Source organism: Phoxinus phoxinus (assembly GCF_949152265.1).
Source record: "Phoxinus phoxinus genome assembly, chromosome: 16".
NCBI classification, from domain to species: domain Eukaryota; kingdom Metazoa; phylum Chordata; class Actinopteri; order Cypriniformes; family Leuciscidae; genus Phoxinus; species Phoxinus phoxinus.
The window spans coordinates 31,675,197-31,699,374 of NC_136891.1; the positions used below are offsets into that span (position 1 = coordinate 31,675,197).

Sequence of the window (24,178 nt, forward strand, 5' to 3'; positions counted from 1 at the left end):
TTAAATCAATAACTAGAGTAGGCTACTTCTTGAGCCACTTTAACCGATAACCATCTATTTTTGAGACACATTCGACATAGAGTTGGCTTATATGTAGAATTTTATTAAAACGTGCAAACATGTTTTCAGTTAGAAGATGTAAATTAATTTTTGTATTGTTTAATGTAAATATAAGTTATATTTATGACTCTAAATGCCTGTTTGTACATGAGCTGAATCATCACTAAACTGGGACACAAATAAGGGATTCAAATAAATGTAATAATTAAACATTATTATCAGCAAAAAAGTAATAATCAGCAATACGTGTATTACTTTAAACAGTTTAGGCATATAATATGCCAAACAATGATTTAAAAAAAAATGTATTAAGGGAAAAAATTATACTGTACACTCTACAAAATGTGCATGGTAAATATAAACACACATGAAAAAAAACACTCATTCATTAGCAATAAACGAATTAATAAAATAAAAAATAAAATAAATATACAATTATAAATAGACATGCTTTAAACAATTATAGCCTTAATGATAAATAAAAATAAGAAAAAATTGATGTCACGCAAAGATGTGAGGTATGGCGTGATGCGTATTACGTCATGACGTAAAATAATCACTGGTTCTTTTATGAACCGTTTCTTTGAAATGAACTGTTTGAGAGAACCGTCTCGCGAATCTTCGCATCAATACCACTTCTCAAATGTGCCTTCACGCTTCCCGTACTTGAGTTCCTAAGTCACTTGCCTCCATTGATGAAACCCCGCCCACGCTGTCTTGACAGTCTTGCTCTGCTGGAAAACTGTTCCCTGTTTATTCCAGTGCATGTGTTTTCAAACCTCATCATGGAAGAGGCGTCTCCACCTCTGCGATGCTTTCATGAAACACACATCTCTGAGCTTTTCAACGATGACGGCGTGCAAACGGTGACCTCGAAAGAACAGGTGAGCTTAACTCTTTAGTATTAGTTAGCTAATTGGTACTAGCACAGAGCTAAATGTCTATTTTCTCTGCTTCACACTGTGCTAAAGGGTACAGTAGTGCATACCGAAAATCCTGCTGTGTGTTCTGCCTGTGCAGAATATAATAATACTAATTACACTGCGTCTCCCAGTACGTATTCCTCTAGTTCTGTTACAATGCTGTAAATAATAAATTAGCTCACCAAAAACTGATATTTTGTCATCATTGTAGAAAATACAACATAATTGTGTGTAAATAATGACAGACTTTTCATGTTTTGAGTGAAATATCCCGTTATAAACGTTTTTGAACATTACTCTGTCAGGAACATTTTACTACAATGAGAATGTGCTTATACTTCACTGGTTTATGTTATGTTGTACTGTAATGTATGACCTGCATTATTATTATTATTATATGGGTGGTTGACCGTTAACTATGAAAGGTTATAAAGTGAAAGATGATAATTTACATGTATATTTAGAAATCTTAGCACCAATACATGGAAAATGTGCTTCAAAGACTTTATGCATGAATTAAAATTATATATATAAAAAAAAATGTACATGCATAATAAAATTATGATTACATAAGGATTCATTTTTATTATTATTATTATTAGGGCTGTCAAGAGATTAATCGTTTGTGTTTACATAATATGTGTGTGTGTACTGTGTATAATTATTTATATAAAAACACACACAATCATGTATATTTAAGAAAAATTGGTTATATTTATATATTATATAAATGTATATACAGTATATAAATGCAATTATTCCTTAAATATATACATGAATGTGTGTGTATTTATACATAATAATTCTACACAGTACACACACATATATTATGTAAACACAAACTTTTATTTTGGATGTGATTAATCACGATTAATCTTTTGACAGCCCTAATTATTATTTTACCTCAGAATTTTCAAGCACTGGTAGAAATCCCAGTACGCACTACTAAGTCATACTATGATTTTCAAAATAAATGTATAAGCCAGTTGACCATGTTTGTGTCTTTGTATGACACGCTAAACAGGATGTGATGTCAGCCACTCATATGCGCACAGTCAGCATCAACCACAATGATCCTTCTGTTAGCATGTCATTTGGCTTGCTGTTGTTGTCACATTTTCTGTTTGTTTATTTCACCTCCACATTTTTGTTTCCTGTTTTATCATTGAATCCAGAGAAAAGTTGAATGCAGTATTCAAGAGGTATACAGTGTTTACCAACAAATTCACACCTCACCGCAGTAAGTAAAGTTCAGCCTTTTCTGGCCATTAATACACAGCAGGATCTCCACAATATTGAGTTTCATTGTGCTGCTTTTTGGACAGCAATCATTTTCTGTTTTTCTGTACATAATTTGTGTGTGACGATGTCTTTGGCAGCAAAACCAACATCAGATTGTCCTCCGCTTGTGTATGTTTTGTAGCATTCTTTTTTTTTTCACCCATTTTTTGTATTACTTTGCAGCAGCATCACATCATATGCAGGAAACCCTAAAGCAGGGGTACTCAAGTTCAGATGCCAAGGGGGCCACATGTAAACCACATAAAATGTGAAGGGCCACAAATTACAACTTACAATATTACAATATTTTCAGTTTTTACTTATTTAGAAATGCAGTTTATTACCTATCTTGCTAGGTAAGTCTTGCTAGTCTTTGTCCTATTTAAAGTAATTCTGAACATGAAATAAAAAAAATTTATCTGGAACAAAAAAAGTGTATTAACAATTTTCTTGCGATATTAATGCAAAAAAAAAAAATAGTTCATACTCAGAGTATTAAAAACCTCAAAATGTATGAAGAAAACCATTGAGAAAATACAAGGATATTAGGCTACTCATTAAAGAGCAGTGAATGCTGTTCTCTTTTTGTATACTTTCTGTGCACTTAATTAATATTAAGTGCACAGAGGCATTAGGTTTATTACGCACTGTCACTTTAAGACCGAGTGTGCAGATCCAATTGCACTGATGCACATCCGATATTCTCACAACTGTACGTTCTGTAAAGACATAACCGACTGTGTTTACGTGAATACTCTACAAAAAGGACATTTAGACATAATGTTGTGTATTTGTCCATTCAGACGCTAAAGAGAGCTCAATTCAGTCATTGCGCACTGTATAGCTGTCATCCGTCATATAGTAACACAGCTTGTTTTATTTAATTTTTTATAAGTTATGAGCTATAAATAATTCAAGTCTGATATTTAAATTACGCAAGTGAAGGTGCACAGCTCTGAATGCACAAGCTCTGCGTGGCGCACACAAAAGTTGTCTGCTTGTTTCGCTATTTGTTGCGCTTAGCAAGTTATGGTACATTTCGGAAATATCAAGTAGCTATAAAGTCCCATTAAACATTCCACACACATCACAATGACGATGATGAATGTTATTTTTTATTTATAGACCCACGGATTATCCAAAGCGTCCGCGGTATTAAACATAGGCTACATATAAGTCACGCTGTCTAATATTCGCGCAACTTTTGAGCTAAAAAAATAAAGAAAAGTGCATTCATCTTTTGCATGACGCGGGCCATAAAATGAATGCCGATGAGTACCTCTGCCCTAAATTCTATATACTAGTGAAATTTGCCTTGCGTACAGCTAATTTTCACCTTCTTCCACCACAGCGTGACGTCTGTGTATTTCAGAACTTAGTTCCTCTATACTGAGAGCACTGGTACATGAAATAAGACACCCAGATGTGATTAAAACTGATGTAATCAGACTACAAGACAAAGCTTGTGTAACCTAACATTAGAAGAGATGCTGTTCTAGAATCTAGCACATATCCAGATGGTACTTTTTGCTGGGTTGCCATATTTACAACTTTTATTTTATTTTACACTCTAATAAGAAAACTGTTGGAAAACACACTCGTAGGTGCTACAAACATTAATTCGGGGAATAGATACATGTACAGATGATGCCATGCTTACCATTTATTGTGTGTAATATCATCAATATGATGATATGAGGTTCTTGTGGTGCGCTGTTGAGCCGATTAGTCGACCTTAATGCAATGCTGTGACGCTTTAAAGGGATACTCCACTTTTTTTGGAATTAGGCTCATTTTACAACTCCCCCAGAGTTAAACAGTTGAGTTTTACAGTTTTCGAATCCATTCAGCCGAACTCCGGGTCTGACGGTACCACTTTTAGCATAGCTTAGCATAGATCATTGATTCTGATGGGTCCAGTAGCATTTCTTTCAAAATGACCAACGAGTTTCAATATTTTTCCTATTTAAAACTTGACTCTTCTGTAGTTAAACTGTGTACTAAGATCGACGGAAAATGAAAAGTTGCGATTTTCCAAGCCTATATTGCTAGGAACTATCCTCTCATTCCGGCGTAAGAATCAAGGAACTGTGCGGCCGTACCATGGGTGCAGCAGCGTAATGATATGACGAAGCACTTGCCGTCAACAAACCAACGTGACAACCTGCTTGCACAGTGAAACTTACACGTGCCTTGTAGCATGGAGACATTTGTGAGAGACGATTTAGATGACATTTACTTTGGTGCTGATCCCGAACCGTATTTATTTGGAAACCTAATTTGCCGCCTAAAAACTACACAAACTTAGTCCCGGTCATGTTGGAAGTTACCGAGCTGGGGACTATTTTCAGGTGCTTCGTCATATCATTACGCCGGCACCCATGGTACGGCCGCACAGTTCCTTGATTCTTACGCCGGAATGAGAGGATAGTTCCTAGCCATATAGGCTTGGAATATCGCAACTTTTCATTTTCCGTCGATCTTAGTACACGGTTTAACTACAGAAGAGTCAAGTTTTAAATAGGAAAAATATTGAAACTCGTTAGTCATTTTGAAAGAAATGCTACTGGACCCATCAGAATCAATGATCTATGCTAAGCTATGCTAGAAGTGCTACCGTCAGACCCGGAGATCGGCTGAATGGATTCGAAATCGGTAAAACTGTTTAACTCTGGGGGAGTTGTAAAATGAGCCTATTTCCAAAAAAAATGGAGTATCCCTTTAAGCTAGATGTCGACTAGTCGCGTTGATCATGTGACACTATGATTGTCACCATCAAGTGTGTGGAAAATACTTCACTAAGATGAAGCTTGTAAAAATGTCACTTGCAAAGTAAATCTGTCCTAAAGTACAAGTGCAATGCACACTCTTCTGAAAAGGCATCCGCTAACGTTAAGTGTGCAAATCATCTCGACAGCAGTCAATTGACCCTTCGCAGGGAGTTTGATTGACAGGCGATCTGATCAATCATAATCCCCCATCCGCCGAATCCGCCATTTCTGTCCGACAAAGCAGTCATTAACGCTGGAGGATTTAAACTTGAAAAGCGGAGTGTTCTGACGCCTTTCCGCGGATAAAACAACATTCCTTCTGATGTTCATTCATGTTTATTTGATGCTATAAATTAATAGAAGGAAGAGATGATCGGTTAAACAGCCACAGAACGGTATTTATTGTTTAAATTTCTTTATAAAATGACCAAATATGAAAGTTGAGACTTTATTTCATATTAAAAGTAAGCTGGTCTGTCCTGTCTGTGTTGTCAGTGTCCTCTGCTCCGCGATGTATATTTCACTGCGTCGGACCTAGCAACAGTAACTAAAGGGGGCGGGGCTTTGCAAACAGAAACTTCACTAAACATGCAAACCATGATCAAAAAGTAAAATCTGTGAATGAGCAGGACTGTGACAGTGAGTCGGCTTACAGCCTATCTTGCCTAAATGGCATTGTTATGCCAACATAATGCATCAATATTTTTTTTGTTGTAAAATGGGAGTTATTGTTGCATTGTTACCGTTAAGTTGCAACATATTATGAGCTGTCTGTCAGCATCTATATCATTTTCTGCTAATAAATTGCAAATTGTGGCATGTTGCACAGCAGTCCCATCTCTTGCGTTTTTTATGAATGACGTCAGTGACTAGTCGACTCGAATTTGATGTCATACTCATAACAGTCGACTTCAAAAAATCTGAAGTCGTTCAACCCTTATGGTGCAGTAAATGGTAAATCGTTTTTTTACATAATAATTAAGTAATAGTTATATGCACTACTGTTTAAAAATTCAAGGTCAGTAGGATTAAATAAATGAATACTTGTATAAGGATGCATTAAATTGATCATAATTCACAGTAAAGACATTCACAATGTAAACAAAATGCTGTTCTTTTGAACTTTCTATCAAGCAATCCTAAAAAAAATGTTTTCTAAATATTAAGCAGAACTGATAATAATGTACCGGTAAGCTGTTTCTTGAGCACCAAATCAGCTTATTAGAATAATTTCTGAAAAGTCATGTGACTGAAGAAAAAAATGCAAAAATAAAGAGTTTACATCCACAGACTATCAATTAAATTATAGTTAATTTCAAGCATGAAAGGACATATTAATTATCCCGCAAGGGAAACACAACAAGTTTTTCAACTTCAGCATTACTTCTCATGAAACTTGCCTGTAGAAGGCCATAAGTTGCTGTAATCCGCTTGTCACAATGCAACGAATGCAATGTTTTCTTTGGCTCAGAACAAGGGTTACGGATCTGTTCTCTCCGCTGAGGTACCCTCACATTAGACATGCCCCGGCACCTCTGCGGCCAGCACTGAAGTCAAGCGTACTGTGTTCTGACTCACCGACTCTATCAGTTTAACACTGACGCTTCCTTTGATGAAGATAATTGGAGGATGTCAGTTCAGTGGTTGAACTTGCTCTGTACACATAAGTTATTGTGAGCTACTATACATCTTTGAAAAGTTTAAATTGATATTTTGCCATGTTGTGAATAAGGAGATCATTTAATGTAAAAATGATTTATAACATAATTTGAAATGGCTAGATTCTAATAAGATGGTTAAATGGATGACTCTATACTGTGTTTTTTTGTTTCTTTTCAGGCCCGCTTTACTGAGGGAACAACACTATCATTATCTGAAGAAAGGTTTACGCCATCTGTCTGATACATATGAGGTAAACAATGTCTTTTACAGAAAAAAGAAAAAAACTTAAAGGGATAGTTCACCCAAAAAAGAAAATTCTCTCATTATTTACTCACCCTCATGTTGTTTCTGGCCTGTATGAAAACAACAAAAAATGTTATCTAGCATAATGTTTTCAAACCAAGGAGGGAGCAAGAGTCTGTCCGCGGAAAAATTCTGATAAAAAAAAAGAAAGAAAAAAAGATATTATCACTGCACTCAACCGTTTTTCAGTGCGTAGATCCGTAAAAATATCAATGCTTTCAAATAAATAAAAAAACAAGATCCGCTCTCGCTATTTTATTTCATTTTATAAAATACATAATTTAACATTTACAGATATTGACATTATTATAGTTTCATTCTGCTTTATGATTATGAACACTGGTTAATAATCATGAGAATAACCACAACTTATTTTATTTTTTTATTGACAGTTATGGTACCAAAAACTTAAGCTTAAAAGAAAACAATCCAAATAATATTTTCATGACAAGACAATATTTTCATTGAGCAGCTTACAGTAGATATTCTGCTAAATGGCTGATTTGGGGTTTTACGTTAAAAAGTAAGTCATACAAGTTTGAAATGACACAAGGGCGTGTAATTGATGACAGAATTTTTATTTTTGGTTGAACTATCCTTTTAATGGCTTATTTAAAAAAAAAAAAAAAGTTGTTTTGTTAACAAACAAACACAACGGGTTTTACACACGGCCATTAAGGATCTACAGCCTTGCACTTTAAAAAGCATGTGATGCATTACTTGTGATTGGGTGGGAGGGAGAGAACACCATGCTTCCAGGTTGTGTGTATCTGTACGGGAACACCATGTTCCTGAGCAGCTCTGTGTGTACGAGTGCTGGTAATGGCTGCTGAATCTGCATGTCGTCTGGCTTCAGTGTTTGGATGCCAGCCGGCCTTGGCTCTGCTATTGGATCCTGCATAGTCTGGAGCTGCTAGAGGAGCCTGTGCCGGCAGCTGTTGCCTCCGAGTGAGTACCAGCCCTTCTCTGCACATCATTATCAGCGTACACATGGCATCACTATCCTACAGATAATGTCAAAGTTACATCAAGCTGTGACACAGATGCTTCCTTTCTCAATCCAAACTACGCTTCGATCGCTTTGAAGCTGCTGGGGTTAAAACCTTTATATCTTAGGTGGTTATTACTTTGAAATAGACTGGAATACAAACCTCGAATTCAAGTGACTGTGTTAAAGAGCTGAATTCATACGTAGTGTATTATATTTTGTTGTGATTGCTACTGTATTCCTTAAAGGGATAGTTCACTTTGAAATTAAATTTTGGTATGTTTTAGCTTACCTCAAGGGCATCCAAGATGTAGGTGTCTTTTTTTCCGCAGTAGTTTAAATTTTTATATTTTTAGGTCAAACCGTTCTTGTCTGGCAGTCATATCATGCAGATCTATGGTCACTGTCTCAAAGAGCACCACAGAGTCCAAATTAAAACAATTCCCCATCATAAGTACACATTGATGGCCTAAGACACGAAACGAGCGGTTTGTGTGAGAAAACGAACGGTATTTATATCGTTTTTACCTCTAGTAACACAGCCACGTCCAAGTGATCTGAGGGCGCGAGCGCATCCTGGTGTGTGACGTGTACGCAGACTGGTGCATAGAAATATATACACTAGATGTCACATTAAAGACATTCATTCCAATGAACTGTCGTAGCCAAGGCGACATCTAGTGTATACATCTATGCACCAGTCTGCGCACACGTCACACACCAGGATGCGCTCGCGCCCTCAGATCACTTTGGACGTGGCTGTATTACAAGAGGTAAAAACTATATAAATACTGTTCATTTTCTCACACAAACCGCTCGTTTCCTGTCTTAGGCCATCAATGTGTACTTACGATTGGGAATTGTTTTAATTTGTGTATGCTCTGAGGTGGACCCCATAGATCTGCATGATATGACTGTCAGACAAGAACGGTTTGACCTAAAAATATCAAAATTTAAACTACTGCGGAAAAAAAGACACCTACATCTTGGATGCCCTTGAGGTAAGCTAAAACATACCAACATTTTATTTCAAAGTGAACTATCCCTTTAATGTTTGTTAATCCATGCTTTTTCTTAAAGCGATAGTTCAGCCAAACTTTAATAGCAAAGTCAAATTAGAGATTGGAGTATATTTACTATAATTGTATTTTCAGTCACAATAATAGGTATTCACAATATATCTCCACCATCCCAGATTATACATTTTTTCACTTCTTACTATCAGTTGATATTGCAAATTCTCCATGCTCATTTCGCCTGTTTTTACATTTAGATTACCTTTTACCATCATCTTTAAAAACGCTTTTTTTAAATTAATGACCCTGTTAAATGTAATATTTAGCATATTTCAAAATGAATATTAATTTCTCCTACTGTACATTATAATGTTGTGGTGTCTACATTTACCTGTAGCTTTTAAAATGATTGATTTTTAGGTTAAGTGTCACCGGCCCACCGGTGGGCCCAAAGTCATTACATATCTAAAATAGTAAGATCCTATACTAAACCTAAACTAATATTGACAAACTATATATCATTTGAAAGCTTACAATCTCTAGTTTTCATATTTGGTGACTGATTTTCAAAATAAATTACAGAGGAGCCGTAATTTATCAATTTGCAACAATAATATGTTCATACTCCTAAGGTGTTCAGTCCTTTATTTTGAAATAGTGATGAACATGAAAAATCATGAAAAAATTGTAGAAACCTCAGTTTGTTTTCATGCCAAGAGTTCAAAAGATAGCATCGGTTCAATTATTTTAGAAAAAAGGGTCTGAAAATGTTTTAAAAATAAAGAAAAACCACATATGGAAATGGAGGCGCCCTTATATTGGCAGTAATGGAGTCTAGTGAAAAAGTGTGGTACTGCGCACAAACAAAATCTCACTGAAAGCTCTTTTTTTGAGATATCAACCTAAAATTTGAAACACAACTTGTTCAGATTTTTGGCTTTGATTTTTTTTGCAGTTTTAGAGTCACCCAGGTTTTGAAAAACTATATTTTATATAAAATATTAATACAGTTTTATATTTTCATAAACTCAAACTTTTATAACTTTTTTTCTGTTACACTTTCTTAATTTATTTCACTTCTACAAAAATCTGCCAAATGTCTTCTTTAAAACAAGGCCAAGACCAATCTTATGTCTATATTCCAAAGCATTCTTGAATTAAAAAAGGGGGGTGACACTTAAAGGGTTAAGAGGTTTATTTTCAATTTAGACTAAGTAGATTTTTAATATGTGTCATTTATTGGCTATTGTTCATAACATGAGAGTGATTCCTCTAGTGAATTTCTGGCTTTTTGTGTACATTTTTAGTTCTTCTCATTCAATTACATGCCTGTTGATGTAAATATTTCACAGCATGAATGTTGTCTGTTAGTGTGTGCCAGTTTCTGGCCAGATGTCAGAGCCCGACCGGTGGCTTCGGTGGAGGTCCGGGTCAGCACTCTCACCTGGCGCCCACCTATGCAGCTGTCAACGCCCTTTGCATTCTGGGTACAGAGGAGGCTTACAAAGTCATCAACAGGTTTCACATTTGCTTTATATTATCGCCTGTTTACCTTCAGATGTTATGTGGATCATATTGCCATAGTATCTCATTCTGTCTGCCCCTTCCCCCATCAGAGAGAAGCTCCTGGACTTCCTGTACTCCGTGAAGCAGCCAGATGGCTCCTTTGTGATGCATGTGGGCGGGGAGGTGGACGTCAGGTGACTTCTGTCAACATACCCTGAAGCATCTTCACAACAGCCATACGTCTTTTTATTCTCCTTGTTGTGATGTTACTATACTGAGGCATTCTTCAGGAGTGACCTTTTACTGTTGCCAACAGACATTCAGAAAATCCTTTATGTTCAACAACAGACTTTCAGTCTTATTCTAATCATGTAACTTGTGGTTATTGACATGCATAGTTACGATCAGTGTCTGCCTGTTGTGTGTCGGATCTGATAGGAGTGCATATTGTGCAGCTTCTGTGGCTTCACTCACTAATATCATCACTCCCTCCCTGTTCAATGAGACACACACTTGGATACTCAGGTAATTCCTTCCACATTCTCTTTCAAAACATGTGCCAATTCAGATTATGTTGGGGTCAGTGTTATCTTAGTATTACGGATATACGATTATAGGATTTATTAATGCTTTGAATTCGATTTTATTGTTTATTTTATTTTTTTCATTTTGTTTTACTACTTTTATTAGGGTGTTTTAATATTTCTATTTAGATTAGATTTTTTGTTTTTATACCATTTTAGTACTTAAACTTTTTTTTTTTTTCAGTTAGTTGTCAAGTAAAATTTTCATCTAATATTTATATCAGCTTTATTTCAATTAATAAAATGATATAACAGTATTGCATACTTTTTGCTTTAGTTATCTATAACAACAATGGTTGAGGTTGAAGTTGAAGATTTATGCAATGTCTGTACTATAGAAATGTATTTATTACCCCCCCCCCCCCCCCATAACAGAGTTGAACTATTGAGCTTGACAAGGCCAATATAACTATAAACAATCAAATACTGATAAAGAATAAAAAGCAAACATCAAACCATGTGATTTAAACAAATATACAGTTTGTCCCTTTCATTTTATGCCCAACCCACAGAACAGGGTTGAACAGAAAAACAAATTCTGCATAAAAAAAAAACTAAAAAAAACATTTTAATATCAATAAAAGCAGAATTTACATAGATGTTTATATATATGTAACCGTTAAAATGTAATAGTTATGAATCGGAGCATCCGAAAAGAAATATGAACAACATTTATTTATTTATTGCACTCTAAAACTGATCTGATCTGCTTTTCCATTGCTTTTCTATGTTAACATTCTCTAAAGTCTAGACGGACCAATGTGCTTGTGACTTTTACGTCGATTGCATGTAGAACAGCATGTCAGTCGCAAGTATAAAGAAGTTCAACTTTTTAAAAATTCATCTCAGTCCCCCCCATTCCTCTGTCTCACATTTTAGGCAAAAATAAACATTTAAAACATTTACCTTTCTGTCCCTAAAAGAGTTAAATCTCAGACACAGCACAATATATTTCTGCGAATGAATCCCGTAAATACTAAGATGTCGTGCTTTCCTGTGACCTGCAGCTGTCAGAACTGGGAGGGCGGTTTAGGTGGAGTGCCAGGACTCGAGGCACATGGTGGCTACACCTTCTGTGGTACCGCTGCCCTGGTCATACTGGGCAAAGAACACATGCTGGATCTCAAAGCCTTGTTAGTAAGTCCTTTGTCTTGTCTTGCCTTGTTTTGCTTTGGCTACGCTTCCACCTTTCATTTAACCTGGCTCTTCCTGTCCATTAGAGTGAATAACCGAGGTTTATGAGATGTGTTAAAGGTCAGTTGTGTGTATCCTGAACGTTTGGAGGAGAAGCGTCTCATTACTGGTTCCTCAGGGACACTAAACATGCTTGGAAATATTAACATCAGTGTGCCGCAATGTTTAGATCAGCAGATATTCATGGTCTTTGGCAGACATTGAAATTAGGGTGTTTTACAGTCCCAGGGCACAGGCAGATTTCTCCTAACGATAAGGCAGCCGCACTAATGATGTTCTTATGCTGATTCATGCAAACCAGTAAATTGGAGGCTTTTCTCTCTTTTTCCTTCATTAGCGCTGGGTAACCAGCAGACAAATGCGTTTTGAAGGTGGATTTCAAGGCCGCTGTAACAAGCTGGTGGATGGGTGTTACTCCTTCTGGCAAGCAGGACTATTACCGTTACTCCACAGGGCTCTCTTTAAAGAAGGTGACGACATATAGAGATAATCAAGCGATTGAAAATACTACAAGGTTCTTTTTTTTTCCGTGTGTGTTTTTTCCCCCATGTATTTTGTGTCAAAATATAAACCCAACATGGATATTTTGGGGTCTAATGTCATGTATAGTCATTTAACCTTTGAAGAAAATATTACTGTGCATATAGGAGACTCAACGCTGAGTTTGAGTAGCTGGATGTTTGAGAGAAAGGCCCTGCAGGAATACATCCTCCTCTGCTGCCAGAATCCTGGTGGAGGCCTTCTGGACAAACCCGGCAAGTGAGTACAGCTCGCACGCACGCACACACACACACACACACACACACACATATATATATATATATAGATATAAAATAGTCTATCAGCTTGTAATAATATAACCAGTAAAGAGTCAAATAAAGCTGTGATTCTCAAACTTTTTGATTTCAAGGCCCCCCATTGTCCCCAAAAATATTTGAATGCCTCATAACTTTTACAGTTGGTTGTGATTTACAGGATAATAAATATTTTTTACTTACAATTTCTACTGATAAAATAAGTTAAGAGCTTGGCACAACTTGAAGAATTCATAAAATGTCAATATAATATCGTTACTAGATAATGTTCTTGTCTAGAGTTAGTGTGGATGGTCTGTGAAGCAAAACTTTGCAGTTTGTGAGCGAAACGTTCTTTTGAATGGATTCTTTTCAATGAAGCGGTTCACGAACGAGTCTGAATGATTAGTTAGAAAATCTGATTTTGTACATATTAATTTCTAGTAACTAACAAAAAGAAAAACGTCTAGCTGGAAAGGTCATAAAAATCTGTTGGCCTGATGTACATCTCTCTTGTTTACCTATAAGGATCAAAGTTAAATTAAAATGTGAAAAATACTGTCTTGGATATTTTGTCATTTGATTTTACTAATTATACAGACCAAAGCAGACTTTCATAGTAGTTGATGATTGATTCCCCACAGGTCTAGAGATTTCTACCACACATGCTACTGTCTGAGTGGACTCTCAATTGCACAGCATTTCGGAAACCAAGACCTCCATAATGAGCTGATCCTCGGTCGGGACGAGAACCGACTGGTAAGAGATGCTAAAGATTCAGTTGAGCCCAGCCACATTGTGAATAATGCATTAATACACAGTAATTAAATGTTCTCACATTTCTTCTTTTCAGGCACCAACTCATCCAGTTTACAACATCTGTCCAGAGAAGGTCGCCAAAGCGATTGAACATTTCCACCTGTTACCTGTTCCTCTTCAGACGGGAGCTACGGCACATGCGATGGACCAGTCATAGACTTTTTACTCTCTTTTTTTTTTTATTGTAAAAAAGTTTGGGGATTTGAGCTAGCTTGACCTAACGCAGAGGCATCTTCTGTAAATGCTGTAGCCAAATGTCCTTTGCTGGTCTGTAAGCATCTACAGCTGGGAAACACTCCGAGGGCCTGACGTACTACAGCTTCGGCACGGGGTTGTGGGTTTTAGCCAGGGAAACCGGTAGAGACTGACTAGGCAAGGTGTTTTTCATGCACCAGTCATTGATTGATCTTTTATTGCACATACCAGCTTATTTTGGGCTTTGGCAAATGTTTCCCAGAGTGCATGTGGAAGTAGGTTCTGGACAGAAATAAAGACTTGGATGAAGGTGTGTTTTTATTTTTCGGTTGATGCATTATGTATTATCTATATTCATTATGGGCTATAGTCATTATTTGACTTTTATTTCTGTCATCTTGAATTAATGAGTGCTATTTGACAGATATGACTGAAACAAATAACTGTCAAATATATGGAAATAGTCTTGATGCAACAAACTCTCAGCTACTTAGCCATGAGTACAGTGTTTACATTTTGTATTATTTTTTTTGTCACCTTTGCTGTTTAATTAGCATTACAACTGTATTCAATAATTCAATCATCATGCTTTTAATCTGAATATGCTGGTATGAAGTATCAAAACAGAATGGCATTTCATCTTATTACATTAAAGGAACGGTTTCTCCAACAATGAAAGTTCTGTCATTATTTACCTGCTCTCGTCTTTTCAAACCCGTATGACTTTCTTTTGTGGAACATAAAAGGAGAGATTAAGCAGAATGATGACATTGTTTTCCATCAGTTAAAGTGAATGAGAACTGAGGCTGGTTTTGTGTGTCTGCATTAATGTATTTGATTCCATAAAATTTCGAATCTAAATTTGTTTATTCCAATAGTGCAAAGTCCATTCGCATATTTTGATTTGTACCTTTGACTATGCATAAATATGAATGAGATTTAAGAGATATGATGGAGAACATTTTCAATAAATAACATAAATTCCTTACACAAAGCTGTTTAATGCCTTCGGAAAACTGATTACAGTGCACAAATAAATATGGACCACAGTTTTTGATCTTATCAATATATTAAAAGTCTCTTAAAGTCGTACAGGTTCGAACTATGAGGGAGAGTAAATGATCTGGGGAAAAAAACATTTATGAATATACTACATTTTCATAGATGTGATGCGTTTATGGCCGTTATAACATTGCACACAAGTAATGTTTTTATCTAAGGCACATTTAAAACAACTACTTAAATGTTCTAATTTAACTAGGGCCTAATCCTGGCTTAAGCCAGAGACACACTTAACGTCTGTAAGGCCGATTATGAATGTAATTTGATACTTACGACTGAGCATGGCCAAACGCGGCGAGTCAGAGACAGTTGTGTTCAGTGTTCAAAAAATCTGCTCCAGTCGTTGGCAACAGTCTGTACGTGTGTTCAGTTCAGTCTTAGTATGTTTCAGCAAGTCGTTTAGTGTATCCCGGCATTTATCTTAACCCTATCTGTGAAACCAGGCCTGGATCAGCTAGAAATTGCAACAAAATATTGTTGTGGGGAATGGGGAACTCTGGAGTCAAAAAGGTTGAGAGCCACTGGTATAAAAGACCCACACAGCATATGTAAAGGATAAAATAGTTTTATTTATATTCTCATTGTAAAGGTAGGCCTCAACTTGCAAGACAACTGTTGGCAGTATGTACAACATACCTGTAATTTCCATGGAATGGAATCAGACAAAGAAAGACCTACTCAGTTTTACTAATGTCCTAAGTGGAAAATATGGTAAAAGATACACACACACACACTCGCGCACTCACTCGCGTCTCCTAGACACTCAAAATGCAACTTTTTGCGGTGTGCAGCGGTCAAATTTCCAATAAACATTTAGAACATTTACCTTTAAAAGTCACGACATGAATCTACTCTTTCAATATTGACTAGCTTCGTGGGGGATACATCATTTGGAACGTTTATATTCCCAATATGGAGTGAAATACATAAAATACATGTTTGGGAGGCTCAGATGACAGATGCAAAATATATGCTTTTTCACTTTTTAACCCCCATTTTTAAAAGAAAAAAAATTATCTTTTTTCCCCGAACCTGTAAACTTTACTACATCAGGCTAAAACAACAAATACAACACAAGCTCAGCAGCCTTCCCATAAAGAATGTTGGTTTTCTTTTCTTTTTTAAATAAGGGATTTTATCGATAACATGTCAAAACGTATCACTCATCCCCTAGGTTTAACAAGGGCTACATTGATAGATGCTTTAAAAACAATCCTTTATGGAAAAGTAACATATTTAGAAAGGCAAACCACTCGGGACAATTCAGCTATGGGTAAGTTCTAAGCAGGCTTTAAGATATTCAACAAAAATGTATATTTTAGCAGTGCTAGGAGCTGTACACCTCATTCACCCCTTTGAATTTTCCACCTGGAGGGATTGCAGACAAGGGTACAAAAAAAAAAACTAAACAAAAACAAAGCATCAAGTCCTTAAGTTGCAAAGCTGCCTCATTTTGGGTTTAAATCATCGTTTGTTGTTGCGTGTGCCAGGACGCAAGATGGACGAACAGAGTCGGAGAGGGAGGGAGAGTAAAAACAAGCCGTGTTTTCCGTGAGTGTTCTTCCCGTAACTGGCGTCCCTCGCTCTTCCAATCCTGGCGAAGAGGTTTCTTCAGGCGTTGAATCGAGGGTTGACATTCACTGAAAGAGATTGATCAAGGTGGTTTGGGGCGATTGAGGTACACAAAATACAACAAGAAACAGGCCAATGCTGTGACTCTCCCTCCCCTCAGAGGAGAACTTTGTGGAGCGGGCCGAGGATCCGCTGTTTAGCTATCCTCCCCGCGGTGCTTCTTCCGGGAACGCTGCTCCTCCGGCTCAGACTCTGAGCTCGAGTCGGACCCACCGTCGAAGGCTGATACAGCGCTGCCCTTGGGGTTGGTGTACAGGCTGCTGTCTGAAGAGGAGTAGTTGGGCTGGAGCTGTGTGGTCCCCTTGACTTTCTCCAGTGCCCGCACTGGAAATTAAAGAGACGAGACACATTCTTCAATTTCTACGTCCGGCTTTTCCTTCAGCACACAAACCTACTGGCACAAATCACCATGACCAGATAGCAAACAGCCGAGTAACACAGCGACACACACCTTGTTGCTCCAGCAGGGCGTTCTGCCTCTTCAGATCGTCAATGTCCTGCTGGTGTGTGTGGTTTTTTCGTCGCATGTACTGGATGTACTCTGTGGCTTTGTCTAGGATTTGAGCTCGGGATGCCTGTTTGATAGATTGCTGTCAGCAACAAATGAAAAACTAGAATTTGACGCAAGGAATGAAGAATCATTGCACATACACAAACCCCAAACCCATTTCATTCAAACAACCCCAATGAACACATACAAACAGCTTAAAAACCTAGCTACACATTTCAGGAGGAGGAACAGAAAGTCAAGTGTGTAATCTGAGCTGTGTCTAATTTACAGGTGCCATTTCATATCTCTTGCTTTTGATTGACCAAGACATTAAATACACTGTTGAACAATAACCTACATTTCATGTTCTATCATTTTTCTAATGACACATTTATAATTGGTTTATGTACTACAAACACTTGTGCATTAATTCATCTTGGATTTTATACAATGTAAAATAGCATGCGTTTTCTAAAGTCACTAATATTTAATGAGGCTTTTTATTAAAATAATAGTTTCTATACTGTGAAGTATATAAATAATGCAGTTCTAATTGACACAGCCTTTATTAATGTTATGAAAATACAAAAACCCACACATAAACCATACTGTCGCAACCATGTGATTATTGTCTTCATGTGTCAGCTTTTTATTTGGCTACGGCTATAGCTGGAGTACTTTGTCCATATAAGGGATTTCATGAGTTTTTACTTCTTTTATAAAGGAGTTTTATACTTTCTGCAAGTGGCTCTGGCTTCAAGTATGAAAGAAACACTTTTCATTTCACCAGCGCTTCATAATGCTTACATCGCCTCACTTTAGACAAGAATAAAACATCAGGTCATGCACAGACTATCTTGTCTCTTTGAATTTAAATTGAGATTTATTCACATTGGCCCATGAAAAACTCCACAAGAACACATTTGCTTGAAATAAAGTGCAGTTCTTATAACAGTATTTCCAACAAACAAGTTATTTTTGAGATTCGCTAAATATTATTAGTGTTTAAGATTATCTTTACATTTGCCATCATCTAACGCTAGCTCAATCGAAATGTAAAATACAGCACAATTAAACATCCAATATCAAGTGTTACCAGTAAAATCTCAAATATCATCCAATAACAAATATTGTACCAATATATTATGTATCCCTAGTCATGTGACTCATTAATAGACTGAAATATAACAGAAACCATGCACTTTTGCATATACTTAGAAGAAACGTAGCTCTAACATAAGGGTCAAACAATAATTTCTACTACACTCTTGAGCTCTCTATTCTAGATACAAGACACACGAGAGGAAGGAGAAACCGCATTTCCTCCTGTAATGGCTTCCTGGCACCACAACTGTACATGGATCCCATCAATCAGTCTGGATCTACTCTGCTCTCAATTCTCATAACACTTGTAATTCACACGCTCAACTTAAAAACATCATGGATCAACAAATAGCTAATCAGCTCATAAGAACATTTAAACCCATCACATTCAATTCACAGTTTCAGTGTAATACAGTAGATATTTCATTGACAAAAAGCACACATCCTTTATGCCTTCTTGTGTTCCTCATGGTTTTACCAATGACATTTACCAACCTTTTCCCCTTGCAAGGCGGGAACGGAATCCCGAAGGCTGTGAAAGCTGTCTTTGATGTGGTCCCTACGTTTGCGCTCCAGCGCGTTGTGATGTGCCCGTTTGTCTGCCTGCAACGAGAGAATCACAATGGCTTCAGCCTCTTCGCTTGTCATGGTGCCATGGGTTAAAGTGTTAGTCATAAGGAAACATTTACAGTTCAACTAAACTTTTTCAAATTTAACTGTAGACCTTTAAAATGTCAACAAAAACTAAATTCTATTGGTTTAATAAAGTGATAATGACAATTATAAAAAAAATTTTTTTGAGAGACACGTTGCATGATGTCTGTTTTTTGCAGCTTATTCTTTTGGACCAAGTTTGTCAGAACATCCTTAGCTAATGCACACTTTATTATAACTTCCATTAGTTCATTTAAGACATACTAATATGTGAATAAAATATCTGCTATTGACGTAACGAAAAGATTTGAACTATCCCACAAAAAGTCTCTATGTTAAGACTGAGCCTGAGACTATTGCGCTGAAAAAACAACATGGTCACTGGAGTCCAATGTCACTGGGCTTGGCCAAGACACTGTTATTACATAAAGGCACAGCTGTAAAACCTGTTTCGAATCCAGTGACTCATTAAAGAGCCTCTTTAGCATTCCGTGGAAAAAAGGACAAAACGAAAGCAGTTATCCAAATGTTTAAGTGCCACCGGACAGCACAAAGACATTCCAGTGTCTACGCACCACCTGGAAGAGCGAGGTGTGGCCATAATGTTACTGGCAGATCCAGGCTGTCTGTCTGATGTCTAAACGGTGACACTGTACACTGCCAATGTCAGGATTGTATTACATGCACGTGAGGTGACAGACTGCTCAACGTGTCACGGGCTATTCTGCACTCAAGCATAGTGAAAACTATACTCTGCATATGGCTTCTCCGCAATTTTATAAAAACAAAAAACATAGCGTAAAATTATAGGTATAAATGACATAAAAGAAAGCTAAATGACAAGCAGTATTGTTGAGGAAATCTTTGAATATACTCCACATGCACTTCTGTTGTCTTATGATCTCAACATCCTGATTTAAAAAAAAAAAATCCTCCCAGCACAAAAAGAAGGGGGAGATAAACAGGACTTTCGGGACATTGCAGACCTTGTGTCTCCAGTCTACCCAATGAAAACTCACGGCGAGTGAAAACAAGCCTGCTTTGTGATGTGCTATTTTAAACATCCCACTATGAACCCCACCGATACACTTTACAAACACTGACCAGCCACTACTAAAAGTGATGGTCCACCCAAAAACAAAACGTCTATCATCGTTTACTCACCACATGTCGTTCCAAGCCTGTATGACATTCTACTGTGGAACACACAACATGTTTATTGTCCACTCAATGAAAGCCATTTTGGACTGCATTAACTTCCATCACATGGAGACTTGAAACATTCTTAGAAAAATCTTATTTTTGTTCCACAGAACTCAAGTCAGTCATGCAGGTTTGGACTGATTTGAATGCGAGTAAATGTTAGAAATTTCTAGCCCTTTATGGCAAAATACATGTACTGGTTGGGAAGCCAAAAATGGCAATGAGAATAACACTATTATAGTGTTAAACTTCATGATGAAGGTAAAATTAGTCTCAGTCTAGGGTATGAAGGGGTCTACAAGCCAATTCTCTGGAGAAACAGAGCAGCCCGAGAGTACCATGGCATGCTGAGGTTAGGGTTACAAGTGGGACTTTAAAAAATCCCTGTGCAGAAATGGGTACAAAAATAAACTATGAATCGACACTTAAAAGTCTTTAAAATACATAATCATTCTGGGAAGACTGGTCCCATCCCACAAAATCCCTAGGTCAGGCCTTTTTACGTTTTTGAAAATTTCCAAATTTACATTTCAATCCATCTTATTTCATTTTTTGAGAGACATTTTAACAGTTTTGACTTGGTCACATCTTTTAAACTAAGCAATTAGCAATGTAGTTTCGAATTGGTTTAGGAAATTAGCTACTCTATGGCATAGCCACATTTCTACACTACACTTTTCTCTTTAAAGATGCATGTTGAAGACATGAAGCCAGGCAGCAGGTGCACGCAGTTCTTCAAGCCTCTGGATTATTGTGAAGTCAATGGCAAAAAACAAAAGCATTGTGCTTTAAATCGCAAATGCATGAGTAACGCAAGGCGTGAAATCTTGACAGAAACGCCTTAATTCACTGGCGGGACTGGAAATTTTACAGTTAATTTAAAATGGCATAATCATCAACACCTTCACATTGATCCAAACCTGTGTGACTTTAATGCAGAATATAGAACAGAAAAATATTAGGGACTGACAAACTTAGTCACCATTCACATGCACCTTTTGTCATTCTACCAAAGATCTTTTGCGTTTCACAGAAAATGCCAAATATATGGAACAGTATCATGATACAGAACTATCCTAGTTCATTCCCACACATCTTCATTGAATTAAAAACCATAAATGCACACAAACAAATAATTAATATTATATATATAATCTTATTATATATATATTATCTATTATATATATATATATATATATATATATATATTAGGGCTGTCAAAAGATTAATCACGATTAATCATCCAAAATAAAAGTTTGTGTTTGCATAATGTGTGTGTACCGTGTATAATTATTATGTATAAATACACACACATTCATGTATATATTTAAGAAATATTTGCATTTATATACTGTATATACATTTATATATATATATTTATATTATATATAAATATTATATAAATAATATAAATAATGTATATTATATTATTTATATTAATAATAATATATATATATATATAAATAATAATTATAATTTATATTATATATAAATATAACCAATTTTTCTTAAATATATACATGATTGTGTGTGTTTTTATATATATATAAATAATTATACACAGTACACACAAATTATGTAAACACGAACTTTTATTTTGGATGTGATTAATCTTTTGACTGAATGTGTGTGTGTGTTAACATAACTTTCGTTTTATTTATTTTCTCTTTTCTATCACTGTTTTTTATGTGTATTGCTAATTTGTTTATATTTTTTAAATACTTTCGTTTTATTTATTTTCTCTTTTCTATTCTCTTTTCTATAGTTTATGTGTATTGTTAATTTGATATATATATATTATTTTTATTTATTTGTTTAATTACTTTGAAAATTGAAAAGGAGGATGCTCCAAAGATTCAGGATAAATATTTAATGTTGCTTATTTATTCATACACAGTCTAATCTAAGAAAAACAAGATCTCATAGGGGTGAAAGGCATGCATTACAACCCTGTCGTCGTATGGACATCGTCCAATGATATTCCATGTACACCTGCTAGCGTCGCGACACGACACACCAGAACGCTCGATTATAGAGAATTCGTTCGTCTATTACGACGCGAGCGTTCTAGCGTATCGCGCCGCGCACTCGCTATAAGCCCTGCGCTCACGTCCCTCCCTCCTGCAGCAAGTGCCCTGCTGTCGAGCACTGAACTCCCCGAACCGACTCAAAACAAGACTGTGTGTGTGTCTGCTCGTGTTCATCGAATCCACCACATCTACCCCCTTTTAGGCTTGATTCTATCTTGTTGTGTCGTCCAACGATGCAAATTAGTTACGGCCGTTCAGTACCTACCCGGAAATAAATTGTAGCTAATCTCAAAATTTTCAGCATTAAAGGTTAAACTGGATTAATTGCTCCACTTATTACGCACCACAGAGTGAAATGTCGGTGATTCTTCCTGTAAGAAAACAGAACAGAAAGTACAATTGTAGCTACAGCTGTAAGAGTGATACTTAACTGGCTATTGATGGATGCAATGCACTGTTTTTAGTACATAGCATCGCAAATGTACAAATATGGAGACAAGTATAGACTCGACCCCGTGTGTAATTGCTCATCTGGCTGGATATTCTCATTAGGCTGGCTAGAAAATTATTTCAAACGCCAGGTTGGCTAACTAGCTAACAGGCTAGCCTCGTATTGAGGCTCAAGAATTGAAAATACAAGAGGTTTAATTCTCAAACATGCAGAGTACTAACACAAAATAACTATACTCACATCACTATCGACCTCGATATCATCGTTGTCGCTCATTCTTCGGCAAAGATAGATAAATCTACACGAAATGTTGTTTTGAAAACAACATGAAATGGGGCCCAAATCAAATGAACAAACAGGAGAGATTCACTGCTTACACGAAACGATCAACGGACTCTCTACACGTGACTCGCCTACACACGGACATTTACCGTGGCGTGTCACGTCTGTGATCGCGGCGCAAAGCATTGTGGTTCTTGTTGTTTTTTAGAACTATGCTGTCGGTCGATGTAACAACGAATCTATTATGTAGAACTACAACACCCAGTCAGTGTTTCGGCGTGGCGCCTCTGCTTCGCGTTGAAGGAAAGCCCTTTTACTGGAATGCCTCATGGTAATTGTAGTTGGTTTTATGTCGCTTTTCAAGCAAGACACGTGGAAAGTGCTCAGTGCTGTTTGTGGCTAATGCGCTGATTACTAATACTACAAATATGGATAAGTAATAGCCTCCTACACTATAAATATTTCGTGTATTTTTTATATTCTTTTTTCACCATTATTATTTGAGTAATAAAAACCACATATAAATAGGCTACAATATCAATAGGGGTTAATTTACAGTTATATAAATAAACTTAATCCATACAGATTGGTTATATCTGTATGGTATACAGTCACTCTTATGAAATACAAAATTTTGTATTATTATCAAAAAATTAAATCTGTATTTGAAATTATAAATGCCTAAATAATGGTTTCAATATTCTGAAATCCATACTATTAAAAATGCATGGTTATCAATACAAAATACGTGTCTTAATAGCCAAAAGGGTTATAGCCTATATGTAATAATCTTATCACACCCATTATCAAATGCACATGCTGGTATTTTATAAGACTACAGATATTTTCTGAGAGACATTATTTCAAATTGAATAGTTTTGTCCAAATAAACAGTCAATAATAAAGATCAATGTCAGACTCCCAAAAAAGCAAGGCAGATAGTGTATTTTTTTCCTCTCTCCTCAAAATAGTGCTACAGATAAGGAGCTTAAACAGTGGATTATAAGAGCTGCTGGATCAGTAAAAGGGTAAAAACAAGCACATCACTGTGTTCACTCCCCCACAAGGTCAGAGTACCAAACAGGACTCGTGCAAACACTGTCACTGACCCTTTCTCATTATCTTTACTCTGACCCACCTTATACCAGAACAAATAATATAGCACTTGACCCAT

The 24,178-nt window shown here is 36.4% G+C and overlaps 2 protein-coding genes across 5 annotated transcripts; one reads left to right on the forward strand and one right to left on the reverse strand.

Annotated features, from left to right (window-relative positions):
• Positions 1-679: 679 nt before the first annotated feature.
• fntb (farnesyltransferase, CAAX box, subunit beta) lies at positions 680-15,083 on the forward strand. Its single transcript, XM_079639469.1, has 12 exons — positions 680-944; positions 2,159-2,223; positions 6,875-6,947; positions 7,857-7,948; positions 10,376-10,522; positions 10,621-10,704; positions 10,949-11,035; positions 12,102-12,231; positions 12,626-12,758; positions 12,936-13,047; positions 13,727-13,841; positions 13,936-15,083. Exons 1-12 carry the CDS (start codon positions 756-758, stop codon positions 14,056-14,058), a joined length of 1,350 nt encoding a protein of 449 aa, XP_079495595.1. The 5' UTR covers positions 680-755; the 3' UTR covers positions 14,059-15,083.
• On the reverse strand, positions 14,829-23,324 carry max (myc associated factor X). Of its 4 annotated transcripts, none has more exons than XM_079639470.1 (5): positions 22,963-23,324; positions 22,616-22,642; positions 18,880-18,987; positions 17,242-17,380; positions 14,829-17,114 (listed from the first exon to the last, which is right to left on the reverse strand). In XM_079639470.1, the coding sequence occupies exons 1-5, from the start codon at positions 22,996-22,998 to the stop codon at positions 16,927-16,929; spliced, it is 498 nt and encodes a 165-aa protein (XP_079495596.1). In that variant the 5' UTR covers positions 22,999-23,324; the 3' UTR covers positions 14,829-16,926. The 4 variants fall into 4 exon arrangements, with proteins under 4 accessions (XP_079495596.1, XP_079495598.1, XP_079495597.1 ...); XM_079639471.1 differs by having other exon boundaries at positions 15,709-17,114; positions 17,242-17,365; positions 22,963-23,183; XM_079639472.1 differs by lacking the exon at positions 22,616-22,642.
• Positions 23,325-24,178: the final 854 nt, after the last annotated feature.

Excerpts from the sequence above, each read along its gene's own strand:
- fntb (XM_079639469.1), top strand. The coding sequence starts at position 756 with ATGAAACCCCGCCCACGCTGTCTTGACAGTCTTGCTCTGCTGGAAAAC. Across the intron at positions 2,224-6,874 it reads CAAATTCACACCTCACCGCA|GCCCGCTTTACTGAGGGAAC; the intron begins GTAAGTAAAGTT and ends GTTTCTTTTCAG. Across the intron at positions 10,705-10,948 it reads GGCGGGGAGGTGGACGTCAG|GAGTGCATATTGTGCAGCTT; the intron begins GTGACTTCTGTC and ends CGGATCTGATAG.
- max (XM_079639470.1), bottom strand. The coding sequence starts at position 22,998 with ATGAGCGACAACGATGATATCGAGGTCGATAGTGAT. Across the intron at positions 18,988-22,615 it reads CACCGACATTTCACTCTGTG|GCAGACAAACGGGCACATCA; the intron begins GTGCGTAATAAG and ends CTCTCGTTGCAG. Across the intron at positions 17,115-17,241 it reads CGCCCTGCTGGAGCAACAAG|TGCGGGCACTGGAGAAAGTC; the intron begins GTGTGTGTCGCT and ends TTTAATTTCCAG.